This window comes from Eretmochelys imbricata, chromosome 5 (genome assembly GCF_965152235.1).
Source record: "Eretmochelys imbricata isolate rEreImb1 chromosome 5, rEreImb1.hap1, whole genome shotgun sequence".
Lineage (NCBI taxonomy): Eukaryota > Metazoa > Chordata > Testudines > Cheloniidae > Eretmochelys > Eretmochelys imbricata.
Genome location: NC_135576.1, coordinates 25,758,115 through 25,784,886, shown reverse-complemented (window position 1 = coordinate 25,784,886; position 26,772 = coordinate 25,758,115). Strand labels below are relative to the sequence as shown.

Genomic DNA, 26,772 nt, shown 5'->3' with positions numbered 1-26,772 from the left:
CTCTCACATTCCCCCTCCCCCCGAATCCTCCAGTGTAATACGTCTTTCTGAGTCTTTTCTTACATCTAGAGTTATCACACACTGGACCTGGAGGACTCCCTGGAGGGTGTCCACTCGTGAGCTGTTCATGCTGACCCATCAGTTAGGGTCCCTTCTCCCGCTTTCTACCCTTTCTACATAAGAGGAATGGGGTCTAGTCAGTTCCTAGCATTACTGTGTAAGACAATGACTTTACTATCCCTACTTCCTGCCATCTAAACTTCCCCGCTACTTGCAAGGGGATTAAGGCCACAGGATAAATGCTCTTTTCCCCATGTATACAATAGATCACGATGATCACCCCCTTCTGTCGTCACTGCTGCCTTACCAGGGCACTCCATACAAGGGAACATGCTGCCGCTGAATCCACAACACCCCTTGTTGTTCTTCTGCCTACTTTGATAGAAATCATTCTTATCCCAAGTCACCTTTTGACACCTGTCCACTCTCAGAGCCTGTAGTCCATGTAGGGACAGTCACTCTTTATGTGTCCTTTGCCTCCACACTGGTAGCAGACTACTGCGTGGGCATCTGAGGCACCATCATTTGCTCCCCGCGTTCCCTTCTTGTGCTTCACTGTATGAGATTCTTCCGCCTTCTTTTTCCTGCCCTTGGTCATCAGGGTACCCAGCTCTTTTATGAAAAGTCCACTTCCACATACTCTTCTGTTAATTTCACCACTGCCTCTAATGATTCTGGCTGGTGCCTGAACTCATCTTGAGTAGGCTCTGTGTAAACTGCTCCAGAATAATGGAGTCAATTAGGGCCTCAGCGCCCTGTTTATCCGGCTGCAACCACTGTGTGGCCCCTGCTGACAATTTCTGCACAAAGGCCCTGGGATGTATCCTGCTGTTCCATCTGGCTGTCCTGAATTTTTGGTCATATTTCTCAGCTGACAGGCCAATCCTGTTCAAAATAGCAGCCTTCAGTGTATCATAGTCTTTGGCCTGGTGATTGCTCAGGGCCACATAGGTTTCCTGAGCCTCGCTGGCCAGATAAGAGGCTAGCCAAAGTGTCCATATACCCTTGTCCATTCTGGCGCTAGTAGCTACCCACTCAAAGGTTAATAAAAAGGTGTTGGGGCCATTTCCCATTCACCTTACATAATCACAGGCTCACCATTCAATCTCCAGTTCCTTCACTGGAACTAGGGTGACCAGACAGCAAGTGTAAAAAATCAGGACATCTGGTCACCCTAACCAGCCCCTGCAGGAGCAGTTGCTGTACCTCAGCCTGCTCCTTGATTAATTCTTGCAACTTCGCTGCTGCTCTGCCTGCCAACTCAGAAGTGCTTGCCTCCCCACTTGCTGGTCTGCTGCATCTCCTTTTGTTGTTCCACTAGCCAGTGCAGTATCTTGTTCCTGGTGCCTGGATCTCTTGTCTTCGTGCAGGTCCCCTCAATAGGCTTACAGCAAGGGTAGGCTTCCCTACAACCCTCACTCCTCAGCCCAGGCTAACCCTCTGAGTCTTCTTCTGAGCTGCCCCTTGCTTCCTGTTTCTTCCACTTATATTCTCCCAATTATTTTGGTGATTGCCATCCAGGTGCTCACAATCCCCCAACAGAAAGTGTATAATTGCCTCCAACTGGGCCTGCAGCTTTCTTTAAGCAATGTCAGTGATCAGGGTGCTGCTGATAGTGCCCACAGGTGTCATCCATAGAACCTACTGGAGTGGAGTTTCATCCAGTTAAGCCTTAGAGGCAGATTTATTGCCTGATGCCAAAGGTAATGTTATCAAAACTAAATTAATACATATGATGCATGATTGTCTGATGGCTCCTTTTTAGAATAATGTCCTTAGACAAATGGAATTAGTAAAAGAAACCTATTTGGACAGAGATGCAGCAGACCTGGTACTAAGATACACCAGGACAAATTCTCTGTCATAAATAGGTATAACTCCATTGATGTCCATGGAGTTTTGTTCGCTTACACCAGCATAGAAAATAGCCCATCAACTCTAGATAATTTGAGTAAATGTGGAATGAGACAGCTCCTGAGCACAGAACTAGCAGCCTTAAAAATTATACCAGTAAACTGCAAAACCAAAACTACACCACATACAGATGTATGAATTGTTGTCTACTGTACAGAGTGAAATGTGAATGCTCCCTTTTTTTCACTTGAATAATATAAACATATATGATCTTATGTGCCAAACCATTTGAGAGCATTCTACCTGTTTGCTCATCACATTTGTTCAGATAGTCCATTTGTTTTGGAATTTGGGTACAGCTAACAGCAATCAAGATGATTATGTATGCTTGGATAACCCTTCCATACCCAATCTTCTACACTGCATTGTTACATAAGTATCTTTGGGTTAAGAGAATTCTATAGCATTTGGAGAAATATTTTGATCTTGTGGAGAGGGCAGTGGGACTGGGAGTCAGGAGATTTGGTTCTATTTTCAGTTTTGCCATTGACCTGCTGTGTAATGTCAGGTAGTCACTTCATCTCTCTGTACCTCTGTTACAACTCCACGTGTGTTTGTCTTATTTATTTAGATGGTAAGTTCTTTGGGGCAGGACTGTCCTTCAGTACTTGTTTGTGCAATGCCTAGCACAATGAGGCCCCAGTTTTGATTGCGGCTCCTTAGCTCTACTATAATACACATAATAAATAATACTAAGTGTTAGTGAAAGATTGTGAAGAGTTAGGCATGCTGTTTAAATCTACAAGTGTCATTCCTTCTTTAGACAGCCATATTACTATTGCATGTCTCCTTGTATCTGGACACTAGGGTAACCAGATAGAAAGTGTAAAAAATTGGGCAGGGAGATGGGGAAATAGGTGCCTATATAAGACAAAGCCCTGAATATCAGAACTGTCTCTATAAAATCGGGACATCTGGTCACCTTACTGGGCCCGCTCATTGCCACCTTTGTGTCCAAGATAGGATATTTCAACATGGGAGGACAGGGAAATCTATGAAGAAGATGCTTGGAAGCCCATGGTAGCAGAGGACCAATTCCCAAATTTGTGAACTTGCTTTGAAGCTACCAAACAGCCAAAGAGTCATAACCTGATTTGTCTTGATTGCTTTTTGTTGGATGTTCTTTCACAGTTGGAGAAAGGAAAAATAAAGTTTGTACATGTTGCATTCTGTCTAATTCTTTCCTCATGCTGTGATTTTGTGGGGCAAATAGAAGAGAGGTCAAGATACACTTAAAGTGTCTTGGGAGGGTGAGGAAGGGAAGGACACAGTTCTGACCATCACAGTCCAGAATTTGGAAATGCTTGTTAGCAGAGCCTTTAGATGTAATTATAGGAAATTGTATGTGGCTCATTAAGGGCAAATGACTGCAGTGGTGTTGACATCCTGGGTTTTCTTAGAAGTACACGTTCAGTTCAATCACAGTATGTTTGTACAATGCTGAACACAGTGTTGTGATCATGAAATAATTGTGTCATCTGGTGTTAATAACCTTCCCCATATGTTTGCTGAGCCTGTCAGTTCTACAGTACTCTTTGAAGTGCTGCAGCAGATAGGGACATTATTTTGATTCCTGATTCCATTTTCTAGAATCTTCAAGATTAAGGTCTACAATACCGTAAAAGCCTGATCTAAAGCTCACTGATGTCAATAATAGTCTCCGTAGGATTTGGAGCAAATCCAAAGTGTGTAGGCCTGTGGAGCTTTTGCAGAATCTAGAATTGTTACCTTTAGAAAAAAACGTATTTTTTTTCTTAGTGCTTTTTTAGTATTTTATATCACATTTGATAATCCCTAAATAAGTTTAGGGAGCTGCACAGATTTGTCACAAGGGTGGCAACGGACCTTCGGCCCTGCTCCTCACCTGTGACTGGCCAACTGACCCCCAGGTGAGCTTTAAAAGAGAGCACCTGGGCTTAGAAAGAGAGAGAGAAAAACCTAATGAAGGGGAGCCTGAGAGACAGTCAAGAAAGGGGTGCAGAGAGCAGACATGGCCTTCACTGCCTGCTCTTTGGGAATAGGGAGTCTTGAAGAGCAGCAGGACTGTCAGAGTCCCTTGAGAGGGAAGGCTGGGAAGCAGAAGCAGCCGATCTGTTGAAGTCCCCAGGACTTAACAGGGCAGAAGGAATCTGAGAACTAAAGAGGGAAACACCCGTGGGAGATGTAGCCCAGAATGGGCCGAGGAACTGTGTTTTTGTTGATTTGATCTAAGTTTGGACAGTAAAACAATCTGGACAGAAACTGTGGGCATGGCAGTGAGCAGGGGAAAAGGCCTTTTTTGTTACAAGGATTTAGTCACAAAAAACACTTTTAAAAATCAATGATGTCTGTATAACTAAATCCCAAACTACTACAAAAATATAAGGGAAAGAGTTCCACAGGCTCCACCAGTCTGGGATACATTTAGAGCTTTGCAAAAGTTTGCAATGAAATTTTCACAAAACTCCTTGGATTTCAAATTTTGTCTCAGACTCTGCATAGAGACTATGTTCTTTAAAAAGACTGCTCATGAATAATTTGGGTGAATTTTCGCTCAGAAATGTGTGGCTTAGACATTAAACCATACCTCACTATGATACCATTGCACATTGAATAATTGTCTCCCTGTTTGAAATACTCAGACAAATCTTGTAGGGCAAAGTTTAAAGCTTTATATTTCAATGTAGGCATTTTAATTGCATGGTGATCCTGATGTAATGTCTCAAAAATGTTGGTACATAATTCTCATAAAAAGTATTGCAAGACTAATGACCCTTGCAAAGTATATGGTCAATAAAATTGCTTTTAATAAATCCATATATGCTTATTTCTGTTAAATATTACAATAGCCAAAGAAAGGAGGTTCTGAATTGTTTCTTTTGGAAAAAGACCAAAATAGTCTCGGGATGTGAATGTACAGCCAATATGTTGTCTTCAGCCTTTGAAGTTTATTCTCCCATGAATTTATGTGTATAACTTTCAGAATTATGTAGATGTATTGACGGAAGATTAGAACCCTTCAATTTCTGAATTCATCTATTACCTGTGTAACAGCCAGAAACTATTGTGTAATTATGACTCAGTTTTACACTCTTGTAACTTCTTCTACACCTCAGTAATCCTCAACAAAATTAAACAGCCCCAATCTATTTTATAGTGTATGGGCAAATATGTCACCATATACACCTCCTGGGATTGTCCACACATCCAAATATTTTGGTCACACATACATAAAAGTTTGCAGAAACCCAGAGCATTATGTTCTGTGAGACTCTCTCCCAAATCTACAAAGAACAAAGGTATATATTCAAAATACTAACAATAACAGCTTGGATTATATGATACCAAGTCTGGTTTGAGAAGCATTAGGCTTTTAGCTAGTGAGTTACTTATAATACACAAAATATGAATTTAATTAAAAATTACATCATACTATATCTAGAAAGATGATAATCTGTCATTTATAAATTAAATACTTACTGCATACTTACCTGAGTATAACTGTGCACCAAATCCCCATGTGTATATGTTTATAAAACCTCTATGCAAACAATTTGCAGAACTATCAGTTTAGATAATGTTGCACCAAATATCTATGTATATTGTTATTTGTAGCACTAGAGCACCAAGTAGTATCACTGCGAAAGTTTAAATCAATGGTTCTCAACCCGGGGGCTGCTTGCGGCCCAGTCAGCACACAGCTGCAGCCTATGTGACATTCTCAGAGCCATACGGGGAGTATATATATTGTGTGGATGCAGCCCACATAACCATAGAGAGCTGCATATGTGGCCTACAATGGAAAATAGTTGAGAACCACTGGTTTAAATTGATAAAAATTGAAAAAATGCGTAAAAATAAACACTGATATTATCCAATGAATTTATTAAAAAATAAAAATATATAAGCACTTCCTTGGAGAATCAAATCTGTCCCTTGTGGCCTGCATGGAGTATTCTGCTCTTCTCCCGACCCTGGTTGAGGTACTGTGGGGGTTTATTATATATTATATTAATTATATTATATTATATATTTAGTTTATGTTCAAAGCATAGAGCATGGATTAGCCCTACCTGGCAGGAGTGCTGTGAGGATAAATACATTGAGGCACTTAGCTCCTATAGTGATGGCGACCATATAAGTACCTTAGATGGATGGATAGCTTGTCAGTTTTAGCCAAAACCTTTAAATGTGGTAATATTAATGCCTCTCATGAAAAAGAGAAGACTAAAAAAAGTACAAGGCTCAGAGGAGTGTAACAGGAAAAATATCAGCCATGAAGATCTATAAAACTAGGAGTTGCTCATATCAGGTGATGTAAGGTTCTTTCAGAAGACACGGGGCTGAGAACCCATTTAAAGACTGTTGTTTCACAAAAGCCTCTACTGAGGCCATGGACGTTGTGCAGAACAGGCTCTCTCAATCTGTCTTCTTTCTTTTTTATTTACACTTTTGAAAATAAGACAATGCAAATCACTACATGGGCTTTCTTCCAAATGTCTTGCTTTGCTGTTCCAGCTCCAATTAGAGTCTCTCTCACTCACCCAGCAGGGATGAAGGGATACAGGGACTGAGCAGGGGTTTTATTCCTGCAGTGATTCATCCAAGTCACTGGGGGTGGCAGTGGTCTCAGCACTGAGGGCAGGGAGATTGACTCTCCTCTTCTGCTTTCAGTGCCTTCCCATGCTGGTGGGAGGAGGTGAAAGGGAGAGAGTTTGAGGGGCAACAGAAGGATGGAGAGCAGGTTGGGAGAAACGGGAATCAAAGGAAACAGGATCCCAATTCCCGTAGGGAGATGTACAACTGAGTCGCTAGTTTCACTTTGGGTCAGACTTTCCACATCTGTATAAGCTATGTACATAGAAACAAACTCCTCTATCTCACTAACATTTGTCAAAATAAATACTATTATAACACTACATACTTTAGCAATCTAGTTTTTCATTAATAGCTGATATATATGAATATTGTCTCCTGGGCATTATTTCAGAAAAATTCAAGGAGTGCAAAGTTGTGTCAGCATCCCTACTTCTACCTCCCCACTGAGGCTATGGCTCATTGTAGGGAGTTAGCAGGCCATTCCCAACCTGGAGGTGGTGTCCCTGTCTTATCCCAGGGGGTGAAGGGCTGGGAAGGTGTCTCATTGATGGCTGTTCCATGGCAGGGATCGGGGCCTGGGTCACTCTCTGATCAGTTCCAGCCCAGGCCATCACTGCTGCTTCCTGTCTGGCTAATGGGGACCATGGGGTGATACTGATATCGCGGAGATTTGGCCTCTGGTCTGGCCTGTCCCACAGAAGCTCTCATGGGCCTGGGGGGAGATACCACAGTGCCAGCTGGCGAGGAGCTATGCAAAGTCAGGAAGGGGGGCAATTCCCCCTTTGCCCCATAGCAAAAAGAACCCATAATTCTCTAGCACTTGTGAAGGTGGAGTCTGTGCTCATTTGCTTTCAGAAAAGTGGGTCTTCATGGTAAAAAGTTTAAGAACCACTAGAACAGAAGATTGCTGTACTCAGCGTATGGATAGGGTGACCAGACATCCGGTTTTAAAAGGAACAATCCCATATTTAAGCCTTCCTGGAGGTGTCCCGACTTTTTCTTAAAAACGGGCAAATTGTCCCGTATTTTCTGTCTCCCCCTCATCAGAACTAGCAGGTCCTGCTGCTGGCCGGATCCCTGCTTGCCAGCTGCCTGCCCACCAGCGGTGAGTGGGGGGGGAGGGGAGGTCCAGTGGCCGACAATGGGGGAGGGTTTGCAAGGCTGGTGGCAGAGTAAAGCTGCTGCGTGTGGGGTCGGACGCTCCCCCTGTTGGTCCGTCCGTGCAGCCCACTCTGCAGACTGGCTCTTGATCACCAGAGTCCTGTCCTCCATCCTGTTTCTGGCTGGCACTGCACTGCGAGCTGTGGTGGCTGGTGAGTGTGGGCAGGCGCCAGGCAGCAGCTGGTTATGTGTTGCCTCTGGCTCCCACCCATCAGCCCTTTACATGTTCTCCCTCTTGCTGTCCTCTCCCTGTTTTGTCCCTTTACCCCCCAACCCCGCTGCCCCTCCATATCCCTCTCGGCGGGGCGCGTCCCGCTCCCAGCGCTGTGCGGAGAACCAGCCCCTGGTCGGTGTGCTCAGCGCACCAGCAGCCTCACTGGCAGGCTTCTTCCTTCCTTCACTGCCTCTGGCTGCGCCGGCGCCCCAGGAAAGCCCAAGACCCTTCGGCCCAGGGCACTGGCCAGGAAGAACCGAACCCTGGATGTGACAAAGTCCTGCACAGCGCTGGCACAGGGAAACCTCGCCACCCCTCAGCTAAGCTCTGGAGTGGTGTGGGGACGGGGGGAAGCAATTTCCAGCCTGTTCGTGCCCCGACCCTGCAGGTTCCACAGAAGTGCCCTGGGCAGGGGCTTCGCACCCTCTTCACCCGCCCCTCCACCCCGTCCTGGGTCCTGCCCCACAGGGAATGATGGGCTGCTCGGTCCCCTAGGCACCTGTCCCTGCTGAGCCAACTCTCTGGCTGGGTTCGCTGAAGCCCCAGTAGTCAGGTTCCCTGGGTCCAGGTGCACAATTCATCCTTAGGGCTTAACCTCTTCCTGCCCGTGCTGTAGCCAGGGGACAGGAGGCAGCTCGGTTATGTCGGTAGCCAGCAGCAGCCTGGAGGCGTTAGCTGCCTTTCGACACTGTGCGGGCAGGAAGGGACAAGCTCCTTCCAGTCACAGGGAAACAGGGGAGGGGTGGGAAGAGATGAGCTCTGCGAAGACATGGGCCAGGTCATCCCTTCCCCACTCCTCACCCCTGCGGCTGGAAGCATCTGAAAGGCTGCCGCTGGCCACATTCTGGTGTGAACCCTGGCAGAAATCTGGGGAGGGAGGCATGTGACCCTGCATGTCCCCTCCCCCGGCATGAGTTGCCTCAGGAAGATGTGGGGCCAGGTACCAGGAGAGGCGGGTCTGTCCCAGGGGCTCAGCCAGGCATGGAGGGCAGAGAGTGCAGGGCAGGGAGGGTCAGGTTGGTCAGTTACCTACCCTGTGTGAGAGAGGTGTATGGGAGAGTGTGTGTGTTACCTCTCCCTGTGTGAACCTTAAAGATAAGAAGGTAAATAAAAAGAATCCAATTACGCAGTATTTCTTTTTAACAAGGGCTCAATCAACTTGATGTTAATTTGAACATTTGTACTGCATACTTCTGATTGATTGCCATTGAATTCGCTTGAATATGAGTAATTTTACCAGGTGTCCTGTATTCAGCAAAGGGAAATATGGTCACCCTATTTATGGATCTTATACCAGTAAAGCTAGTGTGGCCTTGTGCTTAGATCATAAAATGGAGTCATATGATCTGGGTTCTATTCCTAGCTGTGTCACTGAGTTGTGGTGTAACATTAGAAATCATAAACCTCTCTATTCCCCAGTTTCTTCTTCTATTAAATAGGGATAATAATACTTTCCTACCTCACATATATGTTGTGAGCCTTAATTAATTAACATTCAACCTTGTAAGAAAGTCACTAGAAATGGACAATGCATTATTTATTTTTATTATTCTCCTTATCTGCAACTTCATCATCACTAGCTTGACTAATACCAGGAGCAAGTTAATAATGGGGTCTTGAGGCTTAGAAGAGCCTATTGGGTGGAAAAGGGAAACCAGAACTGAGGAGGAAGTTCCACAAGTGATGGAATGGAGGCTGAAGTCTCTTGCACAACAGATACATATTTTCCTGGCCTCCATCCTGCCACTGAACAGACTGGAGGTAGACAAGTATGTGACAGAGGAGTGGCAGAGGTACCTGCCCAAACTCAGCACAGAGTAATTTAAATCTCCACCCAGTCTTGGAACAACAGTGGAATATAGACTATTCTCTTGCCCTTGATGGCAGTAGGACATTGTGGAAGACAGTTTCTGGGCAGGATGTAAGGGCAAGGAAGAAGAGTACAGCCAACTGCAACTTGATAGTAGATATGTTGTTTTGTGTAGTTACAATGACTTTGGCATTTGAAAAATCCAGCTTTTGGATCATATGGCTGTTTTTTGAGTGTGGATCTACTTTTTTGTGAGCAATACCTCATGTTGCAGGTTAGTATAATTTATTATATAGCTTTGCAATGCCATGTCTGTCTAGATTATGGAGTGTACATTTTTTTATGACTTCATGTTTTTATCTTTAACAAATTCATGAAGAGGAGAGAAAACTTTTAAAAAGTTGATTAGGCTTTTGTACCTGTAACTAAACTGGATACGATGAGTGGTAAGACCAACATCTGCAACATTCTCATCAGTAGTTCTCCTGGAAAGGAAAAGTACTTGACTTCCCGGTAGCTCATTTTGTATGGTCGGAGACAAAATCCAAGGATTATGCCTGAGGGAAACAAAAAGCATGACTTACTTTTTTAGGTTAAGCACTAGTAACATAATCTGAACATAAATGTGTGTGCAGTTGTTGCCATTAGGTGTCTCAGTAGAACATACAGAGTTTATTATGGACCAGATTCTCATATCCTTACTCACATTGAGTAGTCCCATTGAGGTCAATGGAATTGCTTCTGAACATGAGTAAGAATATCAGAAGGTGGCTTATTGCTTGCACTATAATTTTATTTATTTATTAAATTTATAGAAAATATTATTCAGTCATTAGGTGCCCAGTTAATACTCCAGGTCCCTTTACAATATTAAAATATACAATTTCAAATAAAAAACAGTAATGCACTGAATATTAGGTCATATGGCCTGGGGAGAGAAGGAATCTATGAGGTTACCTGGTCACAAAGCATGTTATAGAGTCGGCACCTTGCTCTGTGGATGGAGCTGTCCTTAAATTCTCCTGCAGTATGATTGTGGTTGTTCTCTTCAGAGGCGATGTGTCTGGGGGGGGTATATGTGAGTCAAGTGCCGCCTCAGATTAGCCTGCTGGGGGTGGGGAGGAAAAGGGCTCTGTCGTTCTCTCTCTGTGCCTCCCTCCCTGGCACATTTGGCTACTCTCTCTGGCAGCCGCGTGGGGGGCGGTATGGAGCTGCTTCTGCCTGAGAGAGCCTGGCTGTGAGGCAGCGGTGGCCCACACCCTACCCAGGCTCGTCTGCTGGGGACAAGGGACAAGCATGCCGGGGCGGGGTGGGGGATCCCTGCTGCCTCCCAGCCAGGCTCTCTCAGGCAGAAGCAGCTCTATCCTGCTCCCCGCCCGGCTGCCAGGGAGAGCGGCCAAATGTGCCAGGGTGAAGTGCGGGGAGAGAAGGACAGAGCCCTCTCCCCCACAGGTAATGTGGGGCAGGGAGAACACAGCGGCCTGGGTTGGGCTTAGGGTGCGGGGGGTGTCACTGCGCAAAGAAGACACATGGAGCAGTCATGTATTCTCCCCTTTAGATTGTGCTCCCCCACCCCCCAGTATGGAGAGGCATGAGTTGTCTGTGGTTCTCTTCTTTGTATGGAAAACACAATTCTTGTGCATAAAGAATCTATTGGAGTAATGTATGTGGACACTTCATTTCTACACTTAATAAGCACCGTGCTGAATAATAAGCAAGTAGAATAGACAGGCTTCTTACTTAGGCTCTGATTCTGTAATTATCTTCAGATGGAGGCGTCCTTTTGCCCCACAGAAATCAGTAAGGAAGGGTCTTTGAGCATGTCAGGATTCAAACCTTATACAGTGTTATAAGGGCTATATTTTCTGTCCACTAAGGCCATTTTTTGCACATAGTGGAGACTTGGGGCTTCAGTGAATAGTTCTGTGAATATTATCTGAATGTGAAAGCAGTTACTGCAGCTCCTGAAACTTGAGATGCCAAGTTTCAGAGTGGCAGCCGTGTTAGTCTGTATCTGCAAAAAGGAAAGGAGTACTTGTGGCACCTTAGAGACTAACAAATTTATTTGAGCATAAGCTTTCGTGAGCTACAGCTCACTTCATCGGATGCATCCACTGCATGCATCCGATGAAGTGAGTTGTAGCTCATGAAAGCTTATGCTCAAATAAATTTGTTAGTCTCTAAGGTGCCACAAGTACTCCTTTTCTTTTTGAGATGCCAAGAATTTCTGCTGATTTTTCTGTGTTATTTAATATGCTGTTCTGTAAACCACTGTATGCAATATTACAGTGGTTGTCCAGCATTACATAGTAGAAGGAATCAGAACTTCTGAGATGCAGAGAATGATCTAGGGCTGAGCAGAGGCCTGGGAGCTATGAGATGAGCTCTAATCTTTGCTTTGCCAATGACATCATGTATGGCTGAGGCAAGTCATTTAACCTCTCTGGATCTCAGTTTCCCCTCTTGTAAAACTGGTATAATGATACATAATGTACCTGCTGGAAAGGTTTGTTTTGAGGATTAATTATGGTCAGATAATGTTATTAGCAGTGCAGGAAAGGATTTAAAAGAATAATTCCCTCCAGTGCAGGAGTCAATAGGGTGAAATTTTATGGACTCTGCTGTGTAGAAGGTCAGTCCAGGATGATCATAATAATCCCATCTGACCTTAAAATCTATGAAAAATAAAAAAGATATTTAACATGAACTTAGTAGTGATTTTAAATATTTAAATACCACATTTTATATCCTTGCTATAGAACATATTTACAATGTTTTTTTAAAGTGACTAATAAGTCTGAAAAAGATATGGCAAATTTTCTTAACTTGTTTCAATTCATCTGTAGTGCTATCTTTTAAAAGTCTTAAACAATGAGACAAAGCAGCTTATCGATGTAGTGGACCTTTAAAGATAAAGTATAGTGATAAGGCTATCTATCAAAATCAAATCAGGAAGCAGGGCCTGATCCAGTGTTGCTGTGAAGCAGGGTGCTTAACACCTCTTAGCAGTTTCTAGTACCCTGCAGGATCAGGCTTGAAGAGGCTGAATGCTGGAGCTGGCCTTTTTCAGTAAGAGTTTCAGGTTTCTGATTCCGTCTGAACATTGGACTGAAACAAAGCCTCACATAAAACGTCCCGCAACCTGTTGCACAGGTTTTTCCTCTACCTTTTATATAAGTAAAGAGCAAGCAATCTATGATATCAGAAGCCCAACTTTCTGAATGGTAAAACGGTGCACCACTTCTGCATTGTAGTGGAGAACCATTTTGTAATAGAATCTTTTGGCTTCTTCAAGACAAAAATCAATACTGTTTGTTAAAGTCAGTGAGTGGAATTTTAAAAGGTAACTATAGTACTACAACAAAACCAGACCCTTGGTTGAATTGTACAGTTATTCTTGTAAACAGAAAGAACTGAGGTTAGGAATAATCAGAGACGGGTTTTAGGATGTACCCATCACAGATGCAACTGAATTCCTGGAAAACTCCCAGCTTGTGGGACAGTCCCAATGATGGAGTCTTTTGCTGTCTTTCTGCATTAGTTGACATTTCACTAATGGCCTAGCAATAGATAGTGCTAAAAGTGCGGAGGACAGTGTGATCTCTGTTGGCCAACTGTGAGAAAACGCCCAGCTGCTAGAACTTCTTCCTTTATTTGACTAGAATGTGGGGATGGAGGGAATTTGATGCTGTGCCCCAATTTCCCCTGGGACACATGAGGAAGAGTAAATTTGAAGAAAGGAGATACAAGATGAAAATGTGGTTGGGAGGGGAGGAAGGAGAGTAAATCTGCCATGAAGAACGGTGGGGCTTACAAAATCCTAGACCCAGCCTTGGGAATATTTTATTGCAGTTTTTTTTAGTGATTATATTCAAATGAGATTCAGCATGTTTAAACACAATGGACAAAATGGTCCAAAACACAAATTATTCATAGAAAGAAAAAAATAATAAGGCTGACAGTGGCATAGGGATGAAAGTGGGTAAAATAGTTAGATGTGATCTCATAATACAAATGGCATCAAAAAAAGGCAAACGTGCTTTGGGGCTGCTTATACAGAGCCATGATATCATAGGACAGGGAGAAGCATGACTCTGGTGAAACTAAAATTGGAATACTGCATTCAATTCTAGACACTTTCGCACCAAGAAGATGTAACAAGTTTAGAGTGCCCATTTTCCCCATTCATATCTTAGAAACTATACCTGTTTCTCTAGTGGCTAGGAAACATGACAATTATCTATAATTATCCGAAAGGTATAAACACCAGGTGGAGAGTAATTTAGTGTGCTACAACTAAACTTTCTGCTAGAAGGGAGACCAATTAATTAATTAAAATTAATACATTTTAACTAATGCATTTTTGAGAATAATTTATTTATTAAAATGATTCTTATTCTTTTTCCTTTGAGTAACAGTGAATATAATGGATATATTCTTCTATGTGGGCAAAACAAAAGGAGTCTTCTGAGATTCTACGAGAGGAAACTAAGCACCAGCAGTTTATTTTGAAAGACAAAATTTATGCGTCATTTTGTAAAATGAATTTTAAAAGGAACATAAAAATCCCCTTATCGAGCAGATAAAGAACTTCTTATAGTCCTGTCTATACTTCAGTATGGGCTTGGTCTTGAAATGGTAGAAAACTGTTTCAGCACCTGGCTCATAGTGTTGTATAGATGGGATGGATGGCAGGCCACACACCTTCAAACAGGATTTAGTTTCTACATCAGTAGAACCATCCGGTCACAGTTAGAAAATTAGAGGTCAACCCTAACCCACTACGAAGCACTTCTGAATTCTAGGGAAATTTAAATCTAATCTTCTCTCTAATGCTGGGCTTTTTCCTGAGCTCATCACCTTGATATCTGAACTTTGTGGCTGGGTCCTTCACTAAGTTTTGTAGCTTCAATAGATTTCTTCCCCTGAAATAATTGAAATATTGAAACTAGCACAGAAATTCTCAAAGATAAAAAGACAAACAATTTTGAAATGAACATTAACAGGAACTCAGTTTTGTAAAACCATTGAGTTTCCAGTTTTTAAAAGTAATAGTGAATCCCTAACCTGTTTCTCTATTTCAGAAGCATGCAGTTGTGGACATAAAGGACTGTAGATTTATTTACAGTGCATATTTCTTAAATAAACTTTCTTTGTGGAATATTTCAGAACAAAATATAAAAATAAATTATTTTTATTTTTGACATGATCAAAAGCCAGACCTAGCTGTTTTAAACTGAAAACATCAACATGTATTCCACAAGAAAATTACTAGACAGTGCTTCCATTACAAGGTACAAGATCTGAATTTTCCTTCCTGGTGCAAACAGAAGACACCAAAACCTGACACCTAACTGAGACAGACATTCTTACTCTTCTACTAGGTAAAAATAACGCACCAAACTGAGGGTGGCTGTTAATGCTGATTCAGCATCAATTCTGGGAATAATGTTCTGTTTCAAATAAGACATAATGAACAACTGCATGCCACTGATTTACATGGGTAGTAACGGAACCTGCCAGGTCAGATCTGAGCACTTGTCTAGTACTTTGTTTCTCACAATGACCAGAAGCAGTTGCTGAGGATGGTGCCAGTTCTTAATTAGAGACATATATGGAATGCAATAAACCTCTTTCTCACTCTAAAAAGTTAGTGATTGGTTTATGCCCTGAAGCGTGAGAATTTCTATATTTTATATGACTGTGGATGTTTCCACAATCCATATAAATGTGTAATCCTTTTTTTGACTTCCATTAACCTCATGGATCTAATGATATCTTGTAGCAGTGAATTCTGTACGTGGATTATGTATTTCATAAAAAGTTTCAGAGTAACAGCCGTGTTAGTCTGTATTCGCAAAGAGAAAAGGAGTACTTGTGGCACCTTAGAGACTAACCAATTTATTTGAGCATAAGCTTTCGTGAGCTACAGCTCACTTCATCGGATGCATACTGTGGAAAGTGTAGAAGATCCTTTTATATACACACAAAGCATGAAAAAATACCTCCTCCCACCCCACTCTCCTGCTGCTAATAGCTTATCTAAAGTGATCACTCTCCTTACAATGTGTATGATAATCAAGTAGGGCCATTTCCAGCACAAATCCAGGTTTTCTCACCCCCCCCCCCAAACCCACTCTCCTGCTGGTAATAGCTTAAGCAGGAGAGTGGGTTGTGTGTGTGTGGGGGGGGGGGTGAGAAAACCTGGATTTGTGCTGGAAATGGCCCTACTTGATTATCATACACATTGTAAGGAGAGTGATCACTTTAGATAAGCTATTAGCAGCAGGAGAGTGGGGTGGGAGGAGGTATTTTTTCATGCTTTGTGTGTATATAAAAGAATCTTCTACACTTTCCACAGTATGCATCCGATGAAGTGAGCTGTAGCTCACGAAAGCTTATGCTCAAATAAATTGGTTAGTCTCTAAGGTGCCACAAGTACTCCTTTTCTCTTCATAAAAAGTGTTTCTATTAATAATTTTAATGTGTTTCATTTTTGTTGAATATTCCCTTGTTCTTGTGTTACAAGAAGACAAATAGGAGCGCTTGATCAACAGCATTAGAAGCATTTGATTATTTTCCCTGCACTATTCATCATTTTATATACCTCTACCCTGTCCTCTCTCTCTTACTCATTTCCTCTCTGAACTACACATTAGTGTTTGAAAATCTCCATGCCTCTAAATAATTTTTATAGACCCTTTCTATATATATTTTACTATTTCTGTGACCTGAGCAAAGCTTTCACATTAGCTGTCCACATTCACCACTAGGCCTTTCCCCTTGGGGTTTACACTGAATTTAGAACTAGCAATGAGTAGTTCACATTATTCTTTCCAATTACTTTGCATTTGTCAGCACCTAAATTTCATATGCCACCATATTGTTCATTCACCAAGATTTTGTTAAGTCTTTTTGAAACCCTCACAGTTTTCTCTAGGTCTAACTATCTGATATGTTGTAGTTTACTCCCTTTTCCAGATCATTAAAAAGTATAGTACACCATACCAGCCCCAGTACAAGATATTGGGGCACCCTGCTGTTAATCTGTTACTTTATTGAAAATTGACCAATTATTCTTACTCAAAGGTTTTGAAAGGTCAGATAAATTATACATGCTATTTCCCCTCTTTTAGCATGTGTAAGGTTTTCTAGTTGATTTTCCTTTACTAAAGCTATGCTAGTTTGTCCCTGTCCTGTCATGTTTGTAGTCTGGGAGTATAATGTAGCAAAATCTCATTCCATGGGCAAGTTATTAATAGAAGGCTAAGGGAAGTGTCATTTGCTTTGTTAGCATCTACAGAATCATAATTTCAATGGTGTCACTGTCTAGGGCATGGCAGGGAGGGCTTGCTGCCTCCCCCTATCCTGCACCCCCAGCTCCCAGCTCCAAGTCCTCCAGTTCATAGACATTTTGATAATACAGTCTTTGGAAATGGGTTGAATTTGGTATCATTTGAAAGTCTTTTCTCACATGAACACAGTAGTACCAAACATGACAAATCTAAAAGAATTATGTGGATATATTTGAGAAAATATTTAAACATCAACTTTTAAAAATTGTACTTTAACACAGGGTTGTACTGCTTACATTAAAAAAAGGTCTTTGGGAATCCTAGAGAAGTTAGCCTTGACAAGTAGGACTGAAAACATTTATTCATTAACATCATCTTCAATGTCATCTCCATCTAGGACATCACTGCTAGACAAATTGTCACACTAATCCTTGTCTACGCTACACTCACACAGGTCCATACAAGATAGGCTGCTGGCTAAACATTTGCTGCGTGGTGAGCATTTGGATTTGATTAGCTGCAGGAATGATTTGGAAGCACATGGTATTTCACACATAACTGGTATCATTGGTCCATCTTTCAAGACCCATCCATGCCTGATAGGGGAGGGTAATTTTGGATGAACTCGATCATCCTGGAGCCATTCCATTGCTTGATAATTTGCCCCCTTGGAGCAGGTATAAATGCATCCCTTCTTGGTGGCAATTTTGCTGAGTGAACTGAGCGATCAATGGGGCTAACAGGTATGATTGGCAGGATGCATACACAGGTCATTTGCTCCAGTACCTCGTATGGTGCTGAATTAAAGGCTGACCAGGTTGGAATGTACCTTTCTCCTTAAATGGTTTGGTATGATATGTCCTGGGTGTCTAGATCATTTGATGGTACATCTTCTGTCTCTTCATCTGAAGCCATACTCAATGATTTTTAACCTCTGGAGTGCATCCCAGTTTTGCACAATAACCAAGTGAGATCAAAGATAGTGAATATAGAAAACTCTGTTACAGTCAATTTAACTGCTGCTTCACTGAAAACTGGACTTCTTGGCTTCAGATTTTTTGGACCTTAGTAGGAAAGTGAGTCATTAAGTCAGGAAGCTCCTTCAAGGAATTGTTCTTTGATAGTCCAGACAACACTTGAGGTTGAGACTGGTTCCCATTAATATACTCCTGACCATGACAGTAGCATAAAGAGTACCGTTGCCATCAGTTGTATCTTCAAGAAAGTCTAAGTTATCGGCAGCACAAAATATAAACTTACCCTTGATGAGGTCTGGGGGAATGGACAACCCTTCATTCAGTTCCACGCAGCAAAGAACTTTGTTTGCAATTGCAGTCTCCAGGTAGAATACTTTGTTACAGTCAATGGAGAAGCCAATGCTCTGCATATGTAACACTGATAGATCTCTCTCTCTCTCTCTCTCTCTCTCTCTCTCAAACCAACAGCTACTTGTCATGGTAGACTATACATCTGATGCGCAGTTATGTATGTGTTGGAAACCTGCCTTGCATTGAAGCACTTGTATATGAGGCTGTCAAGGTTCCTTCCCCACTCTGAACTCTAGGGTACAGATGTGGGGACCTGCATGAAAGACCCCCTAAGCTCATTCTTACCAGCTTAGGTTAAAAACTTCCTCAAGGTACAAACTTTGCCTTGTCCTTGAACCCTATGCTGCCACCACCAAGCGTGTTAAACAAAGAACAGGGAAAGAACCCACTTGGAGACGTCTTCCCCCCAAAATATCCCCCCAAGCCCTACACTCCCTTTCCTGGGGAAGGCTTGATAAAAATCCTCACCAATTTGCATAGGTGAACACCGACCCAAACCTTTAGATCTTAAGAACAATGAAAAAGCAATCAGGATCTTAAAAGAAGAATTTTAATTAAAGAAAAAGTAAAAGAATCACCTCTGTAAAATCAGAATGGTAAATACCTTACAGTGTAATCAGATTCAAAACCTAGAGAATCCCTCTAGGCAAAACCTTAAGTTACAAAAAGACACAAAAACAGGAATATACATTCCATTCAGCACAACCTATTTTACCAGCCATTTAATGAAAGGAAATCTAACGCATTTCTAGCTAGATTGCTTACTAACTTTTTACAGGAGTTCTGAAGAGCATTCCTGATCTGGTCCTGGCAAAAGCATCACACAGACAGACAGACCCTTTGTTCCCCTCCCCAACACCCCCCCCTCCAGCTTTGAAAGTATCTTGTCTCCTCATTCGTCATTTTGGTCAGGTGCCAGCGAGGTTATCTTAGCTTCTTAACCCTTTACAGGTGAAAGGGTTTTGCCTCTGGCCAGGAGGGATTTTATAGTTTTGTATACAGAAAGGTCGTTACCCTTCCCTTTATATTTATGACAGAGGCTTTCTGATAAAATGGCAGCCTTGTTTTCCACTTGCTTACTTTTATTCTCATTGGTGCTGAAGTCACTGCAATCACCAATGCACCACTTCAGGAAGTAGTACATGTCATATGGTATTATTTTTCAGGTTTGGCATCAGGTTTTGATCCCTGAAACTCCCACATACTGCAGGACGAAAAGCTTTTCCACAAAAATTTAGCAGCTGCAAACAGTCTGCAAACTGTTGACATCCGTGCTTTCTGCCACTTTTGATAGAGCCACATCTTTTGCAGCTTTTAAGGATATGCATTGTGATTCATTTCTGCAGATAGGATTGCTAAAAAGTACGTCCCTTTCCCACAGTTCATCTTCAATAAATGCTCTAAGAGCCTTTCTTGTAAGCATTTGTTTGTCTTCAGTGCCATTCAAAGCACATTCTTCTCTGTACTTAGCTTCTGCATCAGCTATTGACACCACTTCCCCATCCATTTGAGCCTTTTCAAGGCAATTAATGATTTCAGCTGTGGTGCAGTAGAAACATGGGTATTTGTTTCTGTTGCTTTTTACCATTTGACACAACCCATTACATACATTCTTGGTGTAGGATTCAATGTGATACACAATGTCATATGTGTAGGCATCTTTTGGGTCAATGCACCCACTTAACTTTACTTTCCATGCAATGTTCATGAAAGCTCTACAACCTCATCCCCATGAACCCATCTGAGGGACCTCCTACATGCTTCCCAAGATACACAAACAAGAGGAGCCAGGCAGACCCATCACAACTGGCCACCGTATTCTTAATGAAAGAATATCAGGAGTCCTAGAAACCATCCACCAACCACTCACAGCAGAAAGGCCCAGCTTCCTCCAGGACACAACCAGTTTCCTCCAGAAACTCTGCAACATTAACAACCTCTCTCAGAACACCATCCTTGCCACCATGGAAGTCACCTCCCTATATACCAATATGCCTCACTATGACGGCATTGCTGCCTGCCTCAAATATTTACAAGATAATGGACAACCTTCAGACATCTGCCCCAAACACATTGCCAAACTCATCCATTTCATCCTTACCTATACAAATTTTACATTCAAGAACAAACCATGGGAACAGCCATGGATACTAGGATGGTTCCCCAATATGCCAACCTCTTCATGTGCCTCCTTGAAGAAGAATTTCTGGACAATTGCACCACATAACCAATGATATATCTGAGAAACATCTATGGTATTTTCATCTTCCGGACAGATGACCTAAACTCCCTCGTAGATTTCCACCACAACTTCAGTGGCCACCACCCATCCATTAATCCCTCTCTAGAACACTCCCACCAACTTCCCATACACCACAATCAGCTTCAGCAATGGAACCCTACAGACAACTATATACAAGAAATCCACAGATTACCATCCTTACCTTCACAGATCCAGGAACCACCTCAACCATGCCAGGAAACTTGTTATCTACAGCCAGGCACTCAGATACCACAGAATATGATCCGAGGAGAAATTTCAGGATATACACCTTAACACACTTAAAACCAACTTCACTAAACAACGCTTCATGAGAGAAGTAGATTGCATCATGGAATGGGCCACCCTAATGCCCTGATAGAACCTGTGTTGATACAGAAATAAAACTTCCTTCAACTGCACACTTCTGGATGTCATCTACCACCCCACACTGGAACCCATACTGGGTATCATCAAACAGTTACAACTTATACTCAATAGGGGCCACATCCTGAAAGAAATCTTTCCTGGACCCCCTCTTCAGACCTTCAACTAACCCCCCAACCTTGCTGAGCTCATCATCAGAAGCTAGGTCCCCACAGACCAGGGCATACCAATTCAAAATGGCACCAGACACTGCCAGAACAACAAATATAAAATGTGTGGACCTAGCTCCACTGTTATGATGATCAACACCCCCCACAACACACCTTTTGAGATCCATGGGTCCTACACATGCCTATCACCACATGTGGTGTAGCTCATCCTGTCCACTAAATGGCCCAATAACAACTAGGTGTGTGAAATGAGATGGTTGCTATGCTCTCAAATGAACTCACACAGAAAAATGATAAAAGACAAAATCATTATATCACCTGTGGGTGAACATGTTTCACAAAGTGATCACAGTCTGACCTCTCAGTCCTCATCGTCAAAGGAAACCTGTACAACCCCTTCAAAAGATGAGTCTTGGAGCTTAAATTCATAAATTTGCTAGATACTAAAAATCATGGTCTGAATAGATTTATGGCTTATTACAACAATCTATGACCCAATTAAACCCTCCTCACAGCTCCCTCCCCCTTTTCTCCCTTATGACTGGAGAAGCGTTAATAGGCTACTTCACCTTGAATGGTTCCTTGAAATATGTATTAACTACTTATGCTAAACAATCTATTCCATCTTGTATTTAGTTGTGACTCTCTGAGTCCCTTTCCCAGACCTGAAGAAGAGTTCTGTGTAAGCTCAAAAGCTTGTGTCTGTCACCAACAGAAGTTGGTCCAATAAAAGATATTACCTCACTCACCTTGTCCCTGGGATCAAGATGGCTACAACAACACTGCATATAAAGACTTTGATTTATTTACCCTTTTTATTTCCATCTTACATGTTATCTGCCCTAGTTTATGTTTCTTTCTATTGGCTTCATATAGGTTTGATTTTTCATCTGAAATGACCTCCTGTACATTGCCATTTAACCCCATTACTGTTTTTCTTGCCTTCTTGTTTCCTTTGTTATTTAGGGGTCGGCATACTTTCTGTGACTCCATTATGATATACTTAAGTAAATGCCATGATGAACCTAAGGATTTTAATATACTCTTTACTTTAGGAACTTTTTGACTAGATTCTCACCTCCAGATTAACTTGATCATATTGTTATCAGTATTGCTCAGTGGCTCGACTATAGTTACTTCTTAAACCAACTCTAGTTTTCCTTAGGACTCGGTTGAGTATAGTCTTGCCTCTTGTGCGCATGAGAACTAATTGTTCCAACATGCAATCATTTAAATTGTGGAGAAATTGATTCTCTAAACCTTGTTTCACTGTGACATATGACCACTTTATATGTGGGTATGAAATCACCCATTATTACTGCTTTATTATGCCTCTTTGATTTCCGTTCATAGTGTGTGCTCAGTGCAGGAGATTCTAACCCCATCTTCAGCCCCTTCATTTCAGGTAAAAGGGGTGAAATAGCCTAAATAGGTTCTAAATGTCCTTGTTCTAGCCAGGGGAGAATTCCCTTAGTGCAGGAGGATGCTGTCTTCCTTCTACAAGCTGTCTGCTGGAAGCTCTGGAGTATGAGGCATGCCAGGGACTAGCTAGGAGCAGGAGGGGATTGTCAGGGGTAGGACTGTAGGACATAGTGTTTCTGGGCTGCACTGATGCCTATAGGCAGCCAGGGACCTACTGCAGTAATTCAGACAAGCCCCCAGGGCTAAGTTATGTGGGGGTTATGTCAGCCCCTGGAGCAGCCCAGAATTGGGAGGGTGTTAAGATAGTTTAAAGCCACTTTAATTCCTGTTCTCTTATGCTAAGAGATCTGTGCATTTTCATTTAAAGATGTAGAACAGAATATCACCCAATATATTTTCTTGGTAGTATAATCCTCCTAATTTATCTGGGTGTAGTCCCTTACCAGTTGGGGGCTTGATAGAAGCGGCTCCCAGCACTTCTTACAGACAAAAAGAAAAGGAGTACTTGTGGCACCTTAGAGACTAACCAATTTATTTGAGCATGAGCTTTCGTGAGCTACAGCTCACTTCATCAGATGTAGCTCACGAAAGCTCATGCTCAAATAAATTGGTTAGTCTCTAAGGTGCCACAAGTACTCCTTTTCTTTTTGCAAAGACAGACTAACACGGCTGTTACTCTGAATTCTTACAGACAGCGGCACAGAGCAGAAACTGAGGGAATTGAAACAGGGACTGCTTGCTTCCCCTCTGCTTGAGAGACAAACAGTTTGGGGGCCAGACCAGCCACCCTATGAACAAGCCAGGCACCGAATTGCAGGCCCCAGATAGCCTGCATGTGGTTAGGACTTCCCCACCTGTGAGCTGAGAACAAACAGGAACAGTTTGTGGGGATAGAACTGGCTGCAAAGTGACAAGTTACAGGAGTCGGAGGGGAAGCAACCCAAGGGTAAGATGCTGTTTTGTTTCTTTCAGCCAGAGGACCTGAGACTGACTCAAAGCCCACAGCTCCCCAGGGAAGAGAATGAATCCTCTCACTCCACTGTGCCTGTGAGGACTGCCTGCCCCCCAAGCCTGATAAGTTTCCCCTGCACTAGAAACCAGGAATGGCCAAGGCTTGTGGCCACCAGGGACCCTCTCCAGCCAGAAGGAAGAGCTAGGGACACCAGCAGCCTTTTAGTTCTCATTGATCTCCAACTCCATCAACCAACTATAGCCTATGGGGAGACTATAGAGGCATTTTTGTTATTTTTACTTAGTTTGTGGACATTTAGTGTTTATTGCTGTGGGATTGGTTGATTACTCATTTATATGACATCCTTACTTCCTCTACTTGTTCCTTTCCCCTTTCCTGATGAAGTGAGGTGTAGCTCACGAAAGCTTATGCTCAAATAAATTTGTTAGTCTCTAAGGGGCCACAAGTACTCCTTTTCTCTCTACATGTGAGTATGTCTCATTTGAGATCAAGAGCATGTCTCATCTTTTGCAGATTCCTCCATGATGAGGGTGTAAAAATCACTAGAGGTTCAGGTTCCAAAAAATGAAACTATCTGGCAGGACATCAGCTGTCACAGATATGACCTTTAATTGCTGATTTGATCAGAGACTCTTCCCACAGTAAATAAACCAAAGCAAACAAACAATAAACCCCCAAACACTTCTACTCTCAATACTGTTTTACCTCCTGCATTTCTGTGCTCCCAGAATCACCTGGATGCTTTCTAATAACATCGGTATATTTGAAATCTTCCTTAATATCAAATGGGTGATCTCAAATTATCAAAATTTGATTCTTTCCATTCCAGGATCTGTGGCTCTGAGGCAGCCTCACTCCGTGGACTGCCCTGCATGGAGCTGGGAGCCTGGGAGTCCAGAAATGTGCTACTGAGTCCCCGGGTACCTGCCATGTGGACCGCCTAAGACCCTCAGGCTTACTGGTGATTCAGGTTGCCAGCTGGCCTGGGAGTCTGGAAGCCCTAGTGTCTTTGGTCTGGGGCAGCCCACATGTCGAGGTTTCCCCAGAGCCACAGACCCTGGGAGCTCCAGGCAGCTGCTGGGTGAAACTGTCAAGGACATCAATTTCACTCAGCGGCTGTCAGGGTCCTTGGGAGCAAATTTAGTTTCAGAAACACCATGTCTTGGTGTTTCTGAAACAAAATATTCTTGGAATTTTGGTTTTCAGGAAATTTTAAAATAGCAAAATTTCCTGTGAACCTGAACTCATGTATTGGCCAATTCTATTTGTATTGGGTGATACTGCAAGTGCCATGATAAGGCTAATTACTTGCAAGCTGCAACTATAAACGGTTTAAAAACAATCACTATAGTCAACCCTTTGCTACCTTCAGACGTTCCTTACCTGCTGAGTTGTGCTGTACATTTGTTTATTCTCAGATCTCTCATCCACCTCACTCTCCTTACTTTTTGGCTTCAGTACTTCTTTTAGGGTACCCTATATACCTAGAACTTGTATACTCTCTTGCTTCTTAGCCACCAAATGCTTTCTCTATCATTCTTCAAGTTTCTCCTTAAAACCCTCTTCTTCCATGAATCCTTCTTACATTGGTTGCTCACCAATGATTTCTCCTTTACATGAACTGCAAGGAAAGAGGGTCATGTGGCTAAAGCATAGGACTGGGAATCTACAGATGTGGCTTCCATTCCTGGGACTGTTACAGATTTCTTGTGAGTCACACGACTTCTTTGTATCTTAGTTTCCTCATCTGCAAAATAGGGATAATAATGCAGTAACTACTGTACCTAGCCAATAGACTTGTGTGGAGAAAGGTAATTTCGTTTCACTGGGGATTTCAATATTTTGAAATTTGATTTTGTTCCGATTAGGAATGAAATCTAAAAATTTTGAAAATCTGTGTAAAGGAAAGTCCTGGAGTCTGTGTCTCCAGAGCAGTCCACCTGTCTCGCTTCCTCAGAACTGCAGACCGTAGAAGACTTGGGGTCCCTGACTCAGGGGCAGTTCACATGTCTGGCTTCCTCTGAGCCATGGATCCTGGGACCCCAACTCTGGAGCAGGTTTTCTGGCTGGCTGCCCCAAGGCTGTGTACCCTGGAATCCCTGGGACTGAGAAGCAAGCTGGCAGGAAACCAGACGTTTCCAAAGTTGCCTGGCAGGCAGAGTGCCATTGGAATTTTGTTGAAATAGAATAATCTTCACAGGATGTTTCAATTTTGATGAACTGAATAATTCTGTCAGAACTCTCAGGGCTGCTATAAAACATAGTTCATTAATATGCATTGAGATCCTCAGATGGAAGTTATTTAGAAGTGCAGAATAATACTGTCCTATTTTTAAAATCTGTTTTGAGGTAGAGGGACAGTTTTCAATGTCAGTTAACATTACTCTGTCAAAGAAGGAAATTTAGATTGGTGCTTGACAAATCCATGTTGGCTATTACTTATAACCTTATTATCATCTAGGTGCTTATAAAATTATTGTTTAATAATTTATGCCAGTATCTTTCTAGATATCAAAGTTAGCAGACCAGTCCCTAGGTCCTCTTTGTTCCACTTTTTAAAGATAAGTACTATGTTTGCCCTTCTCCAATCCTCAATTATCTCAAAGATAATTGCTAGTAGTTCCAATATTGCTTTAGCTTCATATCATACTTCATATGACATCAAGCTTCATATCATACTCTAATTCCTATCACTCACTCCCTCTAACTCTATTGGGAGGGAGTCATAGGCACCATGTCACAATCCCATTTATAAATAATATGCTCATTATTTTAATTAGTTCCTGTTTGCTCTTGCAATATGCATAGCACTTTAACATCCAGAACACATGATCTCTGTAGAGACCTACCATAACTCCTGATTCCTGCAATGACTACCCATTAATGTATGAAATCTAGTACTTGGGTAGTCTAATTGTGTAATTGAGGTGTCTGTCACAGTGCTAAACAAATGCTTGTTGAATCCAACTCTGCTTGTGCCAAAAGTATTTTATGCCTGTAAATATTAGGGAGTAAAGATGTTTCATTTCATGCAACATAGACTTTTGTGAGAGACATTGTCAAAGGATTTTTGAAAATCCAGTTCAGTTATATTTCCAAGTTCTCTTTTATCCAACATTTCTTGACACACACAAATAACCTGAGTAGGTTAGAGCAAGGATTTCCCTTCACAAACGTCAGGCTGGTTTGTCCTTATTATA

The 26,772-nt window shown here is 42.3% G+C and overlaps 1 protein-coding gene across 4 annotated transcripts in view; it reads right to left on the bottom strand.

Annotated features, from left to right (window-relative positions):
- The window catches only part of SLC1A3 (solute carrier family 1 member 3), an 88,944-nt gene that overhangs the window by 55,051 nt on the left and 7,121 nt on the right, over window positions 1-26,772 (bottom strand). For 3 of the 4 annotated variants that reach the window (XM_077816248.1, XM_077816249.1, XM_077816251.1), the window contains exon 2: window positions 10,157-10,294. The exons of the other annotated variant lie outside the window; for it this stretch is intronic. In XM_077816248.1, coding sequence (XP_077672374.1) covers window positions 10,157-10,294 — 138 coding nt within the window. The remainder of the gene's footprint in view (window positions 1-10,156; window positions 10,295-26,772) is intronic. 4 annotated transcript variants of the gene reach the window in all.